The sequence below is a fragment of the Crocuta crocuta genome, unplaced genomic scaffold (assembly GCF_008692635.1).
Source record: "Crocuta crocuta isolate KB4526 unplaced genomic scaffold, BGI_CrCroc_1.0 scaffold149, whole genome shotgun sequence".
NCBI lineage: Eukaryota > Metazoa > Chordata > Mammalia > Carnivora > Hyaenidae > Crocuta > Crocuta crocuta.
This window is the reverse complement of record NW_027551561.1, coordinates 3,347,102-3,356,910: the sequence shown is the minus strand read 5'-3', so window position 1 is coordinate 3,356,910 and position 9,809 is coordinate 3,347,102. Positions and strand designations below refer to the sequence as shown.

General features: G+C 40.5%; 1 protein-coding gene across 1 annotated transcript in view; it reads left to right on the top strand.

Moving 5' to 3' along the window:
* Positions 1-483: 483 nt before the first annotated feature.
* Positions 484-9,809, top strand: part of CPD (carboxypeptidase D) — a 72,189-nt gene continuing 62,863 nt past the window's right edge. Inside the window, exons 1-2 of the mRNA XM_077749680.1 lie at positions 484-846; positions 6,538-6,785. Coding sequence (XP_077605806.1) covers positions 512-846; positions 6,538-6,785 — 583 coding nt within the window. The 5' untranslated portion in view covers positions 484-511. The remainder of the gene's footprint in view (positions 847-6,537; positions 6,786-9,809) is intronic.

Below are 9,809 nucleotides of genomic sequence, written 5' to 3'. Positions count from 1 at the left end.
CTGTAACAAAGATGGGAATGGAACTAGTGAGAGTACTCAGAGAAAAACGGGTGAGAATTTAAGGGGTAAGCCATAAAGGAGATCGGGCAAATAGAGGAAAAGCAGAGGAAACGCAGAAGAGGAAACGGGGAGGAGGGAAAGTGAGAAAGGAAATCTTAGTGTAGGAAGAGAGCGACCAAACTCGCCCGGGACGAGAGGAAGGCACGCCCAGAGGGAATCTGGGGCTTTAAGGAAGGCCACGCCCCTCTGCGTGACGCGGCAGCAGGTCCGTCCACGATTGGCTGCGGNGCGCCTCCCGCTTCTGCTGTGCCTGCTCCTGCTGCTGCTGCGGAACTCGGCCCGGGCAGCGCACATCAAGAAAGCGGAGGCGACGACAACGACGACGAGCGCGGGCGCCGAGACGGACGAGGGCCAGTTCAGTCGCTACTACCATGAAGAGGAGCTGGGCTCGGCGCTGAGGGAGGCGGCGGCCGCGGCGCCCNGCAGGCAGCAGGTGAAGCTGGTGGGCAATATGCACGGCGACGAGACCGTGTCGCGCCAGGTGCTGGTCTACCTAGCCCGCGAGCTGGCGGCTGGCTACCGCCGCGGAGACCCGCGCATCGTCAGCCTGCTCAACACCACCGACGTGTACGTGCTGCCTAGCCTCAACCCCGACGGCTTTGAGCGCGCCCACGAGGGCGACTGCGGCCTCGGCGACAGCGGCCCTCCCGGGACCAGCGGTCGCGACAACAGCCGCGGCCGTGACCTCAACCGCAGCTTCCCCGACCAGTTCAGCACCGGCGAACCCCCTGCCCTGGACGAAGTGCCAGAGGTGCGCGCCCTCATGGACTGGATCCGCAGGAACAAGTGAGTGTCGCGAACCTTCTCTCCCGACCCCCATCCACGTGGGCCTCCACGGGCACGGGCTGGGCCGGACACTCAGTAGACATTCAAACACTGCTTGCAGGCCTAAGGGACCGGGATAGTGAAGGTGGAGGGCGACACCCTTACCCGGGACAGGGCCCAGGCCGCTTAGCCTCTTATCTCGCTAATATAGTCCAGGAAGCGCTGCCTAGAGGCTGTCATTCGTTCAACGGATTCAAAGAGCTGTTGGGCTGGAAGGAAGACTCCTTTCTGACTGACATTCCGGTCCCTGTTGTCACAGGACCATAGAATATAAGCAATAGAAGAGAACTTAAGGATAACTTAGGTCAGTTCACTCATTTTATAGATAAGCTGTCAATGTTGCTATTATTACGGTAGGCACCCTGGTAAGTAAGCTCTTTCCCGGGGCTGCATGACCTCACCTTATGTTAGCCACAACCTCATGCAATAGACATCATTACTATCCCTGTTTTGCATAGAGGAAATTGAGGGTCAGATTGGTTAAGTAATTTCCATGGTGGGAAGTGTAGCTGGGACTTAGATTCTTTGACAGTGCTCCTAACAGCTATAGGGGGAGACTGTGGCCCAGTAATGATAAATGCCACTCCCGGGTCTTCTTGGTTATTTGACAGAAACTGGCCTTCTTCCAGTCTTTACCTCTGACTCAGCTAGGGAGCATATGGCTATGGCAGGAGAACTTGCACAGAGCTGGGGTCTTCATCTGTGAGCTGCTGCATTTTAGACTCTCTGAAAGGTTTCTGATGCTCTTTGCGCACTCTATTAGTGGGCCAGGGCTGAATGGCTAATTGTCACATTTAATACACACCGGAAGTGTTATTAAGCACTATGTGGGATGTAAAAAATTAAAAGCACAAGGACCTTAAAGAAATCGGTGTATAGCAAGAGAATATTATAAGTATATATGAGGTGTGTTTATGTACCCAGTTAAACTTCACAGGAATTGTTCCTACTGGCAAAATGTGTGTGGGTTGCAATAATAAGGATCCTCCGTGGAAGAAAGAGGTAGAACTTGAACTGCATCTTGCGAGATGAGTAGGATTTTCAGCAGAAAGGAGGAGGGGAGGCTTAAAAGAAGAGAGAACTTACTCCAGATGGAATGTCTGAGGTGAGCAGGTACTCACTTTTCAGGCATCAGCTTTGTCAGCATATCCCCATTTTTGTGTCTTTCATTAGGCTTGTGAAATAATAGTTACTTTCCATCTTGATTTGAAGTCATAACGAACAGAAGAGTTTCTCTGTTCTGAGAATCCTTGCTTCTACAAGATTTCAATACATATAGCAGACTTAGAAAATTCATAGGCATTATGACAATCCTACTGGTTTTTTTTTTTTTTTTTTAATCTTCCACCATTGACTTTACTCCTTTTGGGATCCCTTGTAGATATTTAACTTCACATATATTTTCTGAGAAGAGTTTTTTTTTTTTCTTTTAAAGATAACTATGTCATGATCTCTGAACATTTGCCTAAGAAACATGACTTTAATATATATATCTTGTGTCAGAAGCTGAGATGGCCAGGGCTTTTCTGAGATGATATATCAAATGCATTGTTTGCATTATTTAAATGAAAATGCCCCGTCATGACCCTTGCAGGGACATAAATTCCATGACAAGATTTTTCTCTTCAGTGTTAGTTCTGCGGTGACCAGAAATGAAAATGAGCTTTGCCTTGGTGCAGGTCACCTTGAGGCTATACCACAAGCTTTAAACTTTAAAGTATGGAACCAAAAATTTGCTCTCTGGTTAACTTTTTCATATCACCGTATTTAACAATTATAAGTCGTGTTGGGGCTGGTTAGTTCGATGATAGGAGCTTGTGTCAATTTTAAAAGTTCATCTGTGTTTGTTGGTATTACACAGAAAGTCATTTTGTTTTGTGGGTGGCTATGGACTATCCTGATCGTACCCAACCGTGTTTCAAACACACAACTCTAATCAGGAGGGGAGGGAGGTGACTACCTACATAAGGTGTACATGAAAAGTACATCTATCCCATCTTCAGTTTTCAAATATTAACGCAAAATGCATATTCTTTAATGATGAATTAATAACAAAGGACACAGATATGTGAATAAAATTAAAAACACAAGCATACATAGAATTTGAAATTGATGCTTAGAGTCAGCTTCATGAATTGGAAAATTAAGAACTGAACACATTAGTCTGTATGGGAAAATTACCTTTTTCAGGGTATTTTCTGAAATCATTTGAGTTATTTTTTTAAGTTTATTTATTTTTAGAGAGAGAGAGAGAGCACAGGGGGAGGAGCAGAGAGAAAGGGAGAGCCTTGATGCAGGGCTCCATCCCAGGAACTGTGAGATCATGACCTGAGCTGAAATCAAGAGTAGGACACTCAACCGACTGAGCCACCCAGGCGCCCCAAGTAACTTCTTGATATGCTATTCACCCAGCTATATTAGAAATAGATTTTTGTTGCTTTTTTGGATATGTAAGAATTTAAGACTTATTTCCATCTGCGTAGGAAAGCGAATTTTCTTTGTTTCACTTTACACTTCATCCAATAGGTATTTTTGTATTATTGGTAATTGACACATAAACTTAGGAAAATATACAAGGTTTTAATCCCATCATTAAAGTAACGATTTTATAGTTCACCCCCCATTTTTAAAAGTACACTAGGCTTCTTTAATTCTATATACCTGCTTAGACTTAACGTAGGAGATCAGCATATACATGATTATTTGATATGTTTGTGAAAAGCATTATCGTATTGCCAGGGATGGGTACAAATTACTTTTGAGGGGCTTGTGTTATATCCACAGTTTCCTGAATCTTTAGAATTTAGCTTATCAGACTCAAGTCCTCATAATGTTTAAAAGTTGTAGGGTTATCTGGAGAGCATAACTGAGTTAACTTAGAGATTAACTTTTAAATATCTATAGATTCTTGTTTATAATATTTATATTTAGCAGCTACTTTAAATCTTAGGCAAGAAATAATGTATGATACTAAAGTCAAGTATGAGAAACACTTCAATGATTTGAATGGAACCATAAAATACCTTTCAAATAAAATTGGATTGACATACAAAGTTAGTTTGATAAAGACTAAAAGTGGTAAACTTCTAGCTACTATAATCACTTTGTCTTAAAATCCTTATAAGAGTAGCATTCATACTTTTTAGATTTCACAAGTAAAGTAAGGAAGATCTAATAACTGAATTTTATCACTCAAGTAGATTGGAAATATTTTATTCTACAGGTATTCGGTTAGGCCATTTTAATATTTCTGAGAAGCGTTGCAAAAAAATGCCAAACAGTAGAAAACTGCATTTAGTAGAGAATCTCGGACTTTAAAGTTTTAAGTGAAAATATACAATTAAAGTAACATGCTTCGCTTATTTTGAACATGCAGGTATCCCCTTTATTTTACTAGAATATGGATGCCATGAGGGCATTTTTATATTTGTTCACTGATGTATTCCGTAGGGCCCAGAACATTTGTCGCATAGTTGACACTTAAAATTTGTTGCTGAATGGATCGCCTGAACTAGACTAGGCTCCTTGTAACTTTCCCGAAATCAGACGGGGAGAGAAAAGCATTGAAGTTATTTAAGGCATGCATATCAGAAAGTAAATCGATGAGGGGGCCTGGGTGGCTTAGTCGGTTGAGCGTCCGACTTTCGCTTAGGTCATGATCTCGCGGTTCGTGGGTTCGAGCCCCGCGTCGGGCTCTGTGCTGCCTGCCAGCTCAGAGCCTGGAGCCTGTTTCAGTCTGTGACTCCCTCTCTCTCTGACCCTCCCCTGCTCACGTTGTCTCTCTCTCTCTCTCTCCTAGAAATAAATAAAAAAAACATTAAAAAAAAAATTTATAAGAAAGTAAATCGATGATACCTTAGCAGTGGGGGCCAGATAGGTAGAATGGAGTTAGAATGTGAGAATATATACTTGGGTTTTGTTTCTATATCATTCTGTCACCCAAGGGCTAGCACTGGTAGTGGGGAGTAGAATGAAAGTCTGAAGGCAGTGATTCCCCAATCACTAGGATGCTAGATATCTCCGAAGGAATGAGCATTTGTTGAGCAGAGGATATAAAGCAGTTGTGCTGGGAGGTGTACACATGTTAATTCTTATAACAACCCTGGGAACCAGTAGCAATAATCCCCATTTTACAGATGAGAGAGAAACTGGGGTTCAGTGAGTTTAGAGGCAGTAACTTCTCCTGATCATATTTTATTGCTGGTCAGTGACAAGTCTCGGAGACCGAATGTTCTTCCCCACATGTGCCTGGCTTCAGAGGCTGTGCTATTGCTGCTACTCCAAATGGCATTCTCTGGTGTCAGGAAGATTGCTAATAATAATTATATTTGTTTTTAACTGGTCTCTTTTCATAGTCTATTCTAGTATTTAATCACTGTATTTATTGGCTAAGTTCTGTCTTCTGATGACCAGATTCTGTGTTACAAGTAATTTTCACTTTTTAATATTCTCTGGGATGGTATTGATGATACTTAAAATAGCCTTTCCAATTAGACATACTCTTGGGTCTAATTTTCTTTGAGGCAATGAAATGTTATATATAACTCCATTTAGAATTTCTGTAGGACAGTTCATTTCAGCCACAAAAAGGCAGAAGCAAGAAAATCCAATTTAGAGAGCCAAGAGGAGAGTGTTTTATCTGTACTCACAGTAATAGTTTGAACTGTTACATGAGAGAAAGATGTATAAATAGGACTTGAGCATGTTTTTTTGCCTTTAGCTTTCACCATAAAAGGAGTTCTTCAGTATTTCAGCATCTATAAATTTCACCAAATTATAAATTGGTTCACTTAGAAGTAGAAACATAAAAAAAAAAAATGTTTCTTTTATGGGAGCAGCCCTGTCTCCATGTCAGTTTATTTTTTAATGGGCCAATCAGAGACGTTGGGCTTAGAGAGAGCTGCTTCTATGGTGACGCAATGGAGGACTAACCTTTTATGTGCTATATTGTTTTTCTCTGAAAGCAGCTCACTGTATCAGGTTCTCCCCACCCCCAGTCTTCTCTGTTGCGGCTTCTCTTTTGAAAAATGTGAATTTAGTATTCAGCATATTGTGAAACTGGAGTGAGGCAAAACACATCCTGTTTTAAATTAGACTTCCTACCTGAAACATTTTGGGATAGTAAATATAAAAAATCATGAAAGCTAACTAACCTAACTCATGTATTCAACACATATTTATTTATACAAGCCATGTTTCCTACAATGTTAACGTGTTACAAAATACAAGCATTAGGCTGAACTACATGAAATTGTCACTTTTGTAGGTCAAAAAGTGACTGAATACTTGAAAGTTCATATTGTTCAACCCAACGCATGAATTTGAATCCCCTGAATAAGATGTCTCCTGAAACGTTAATTTATACTGTTATTCAGCTACTTTTTCAATGGTGGGAAAATTCCTTAAAGTTGCTTGAGGGTAAATTGAATTACAAAAACCACTGGACTGAAATGTGTCAAGTTGATGATGCTTTCTTTCCTTTTCTTTTTTGGTTGTTCTGCTTGTAATAGCTGATAGAGTCGTCTTCTAGGTCTCATAAGAGAGATACTTAAGTTCCTTTATGAAAGGCATAGAATTTTTAAAAACGTGGCATTGTCTGGGCTTTTTTTTTTTTTTTTTTTTTAGTGATACATGATTTGGTTGTTTTCAAAGGTTTGTGCTTTCCGGAAATCTTCATGGTGGCTCTGTGGTAGCAAGCTATCCTTTTGATGATTCTCCAGAACATAAGGCCACTGGAATCTATAGCAAAACCTCAGACGATGAAGTCTTTAAATACTTGGCAAAAGCCTATGCATCAAACCATCCCATAATGAAAACTGGTGCACCTCATTGTCCAGGAGATGAAGACGAAACTTTCAAAGATGGGATCACAAACGGCGCACACTGGTATGACGTGGAAGGTACGGAAAAGCCTGAATTTGCTATATTTTTCCCCTTGTTCATTTAGCTTTCTCCTTCCTTTTTGTTCTTTTGTTTTTAAGTTAAGTAAGCTCTATGCCCAACACGGGGCTTGAACTCATGACCCCCTGAGATCAAGAGTGGCATGCTGTATCAACTGAGCCAGCCAGCTGCCTCTCATTTAGCTTTCTTATGTATACTCTGAGTGGAAAAGAGGAAGAATTCTAATTTTTAAAAAACTTCTTTCTTTATTTTGTAATTTTCAAACCCCCAGTAACATTGAAAGACTGCAATGAAAGCCTCTATTATCCTTCATTTAAATTCACCGTTATCTTACCCTAAACGCTCCACCTCTCCCATTCTTTCCTCCCACACATTCTCTTTTGCCAGACCATCCAAAAATAGGTGGTAGAGTCCTTAATACTTCACCTGTAAGTACCTCAGCATGTATTTTCCAAGCATAGGAACATTATTGTGTGCAACCATATACTATGACTGTACCTGAGAGATCTACAGTAATTAATGGGGGCGTCTGGGTGGCTGAGTTGGTAAAGTGTCCGACTTTGGCTCAGGTCATGATCCTATGGTTTGTGGGTTTGAGCTTCGCAACAGGCTCTGCGCTGACAACTCAGAGCCTGGAGCCTGTTTCACATTCTGCCTCCCTTGCTTTTTGCCCACCTCCACCCCCACTCACACTCTCTCAAAAATAAACATTAAATTTTTTTAAAAAAAGACAATAATTGGGGCGCCTGGGTGGCTTGGTCGGTTAAGCGTCTGACTTTCTCTAAGGTCGTGATCTCGCGGTTTGTGGGTTCGAGCCCCGCGTCGGGCTCTGTGCTGACTGCCAGCTCAGAGCCTGGAGCCTATTTCGGTCTGTGACTCCCTCTCTCTCTCTGACCCTCCCCTGCTCACGCTGTCTCTCTCTCTCTCTCTCTCTCCTAGAAATAAATAAAAATATTAAAAAAAAAAGACAATAATTCACTACTACCATCCTATATTCTGTCCACAACTCATTTCCTTTATTATTCCCCACATATCCTATATAACTCCTTTTCTTCCAGATCAGATCAGATCCAGTCAAGATTCAAGCATTGCATTTGGCTCTTGTGTTATATAGTTTCCCCAATTTAGAACTGTTATATATCAATACTCTCTTTTCTTAATGATGGTGAATCCTTTGAAGAGTTCAGGCTCTTTAGGTTCTTATACTATAGAACATCCCATATTATGGGTCTGGTAAAATTTTCCAGCAAGACTCTTATATAGATTATATCACATCACATCAGGATGCACATAAGTGTGCCATGTGGCCATAACGGACACCTTAGTTAATGTAATGACTACCAGTTCTCTCTATTTTATATAAGGGCACACTTTCCTTTTATATTTTAATCTTTGGGGTGATTGTGGAATTTTTAAAAACAAATTTTTAATGTTTATATATTTTTGAGAGAGACAGAGAGAGAGGGAAGAGCAGAGGGAGAGGGGGAGACACAGAATCTGAAGCAGGCTCCAGGCTCTGAGCTGTCCAGTACACAGCTTGATGCAGCGCTCGAACTCGCAAACCTGACCTGAGATGAAGTCAGGCATCTAACTGAGTCACCCAGGCGCCCCAATTGTGGAATGTTTTTTTAATTGTGGTTGAATACACACACATATATAACATAAAATTTGCTAGTTGAACCATATTTAAGTATAGAATTAAGTGGCATTAATTATATTCACAGTGTTGTACAACTATGTCCCCATTGCCTGCTTACAAACTTTTTCATTGCCCCAAACTTGGTGACTATTAAGCCCTAATTCTCTATTCCCTTCTAATCTCTTATCTCTGTGAATTTGCCTGTTCTAGATATTTCATGTAATTGGAATCATATAATGTTTGTCCTGCATCTGGCTTATTTCACTTAGCATAATGGTTTCAAGGTTCGTCCATTTGTAGCATGTATCAAAACTTCATTCCTTTTTATGACAGAGAAATATTCCATTGTATGTATATACCCCATTTCGTTTATCCACTCATCTATTTTTTTAAGTTTATTTGTTTATTTTGAGAGAGAGGAAGAGAGTGTGAGCAGGGGAGGGGCAGAGAGAGAATCCCAAGCAGGCTTTGTGCTGTCAATGTGGAGCCCAATGTGGGGCTCAATCTCATGAACAGTGAGATCATGACCTGAGCCAAAACCAAGAGTTGGACCCTTAACCAACAGCCACCCAGGTGTCCCTCCATTCATCTACTGATGGGCACTGGATTGTTTTCACTTTTTAGCTACTGTGAATAATGCTGTTGTGAACACTGGTGTACAAGTATCTGTTTAAGTCCTTGTTTTCAGATCTTTTGGATGTGGACTCAAGAATGGAATTGTTGGGTCATATAGTAATTTTCTGCTTAGCTTTAAGGAACCACCAAATTGTTTACCACAGTGGCTGTACCGTTTTACATGCCTACCAATAACATACAAGGGTTCTCATTTTCCATGGAATATTATTTTTAAAAGAGTTGTTAAAGTAAGCTTGTTTACCTTCTATTTTAAATTTTATATAAATAACTGTTGTGCTTTTTAAACTTTTTCTGTCCTTTGAATAATAACTATTTTTGTTTTTATAAACTCTTAGATTAATTAAGACTTAGCAGGAGGAAGAAGTTAATTCATGGAAATGTTCTCTGTGTAAACCTTTTCTGCTCTTAGAATCTGCACATCATGAAATCCTTAGCTCTTCCTTTTTTATTGGCCATTAGTCATTATAAAATTTCTTTTAATGTGCCTTTATTTAAAACTTTGAATTATTCTTTGACTTTTTATGTCAGGCATTGTTTATCTAAATTGGGTCCTAAGTTTGAGGACTTGATACTTTCTAGAGTTTTCTGGTTCCCCTACAGTTTCTACCAATGTTTCTCGTGTGTAACAAACATCCATAAAGAGGTTTAAAATACCTAGAAGCCATTTCTGCCCATAACAACTAGAGGTGATTTGAAAACCATTTAAATTTTTTTTATAGATCAGAGACATAGTTTGATGTTTAATCCC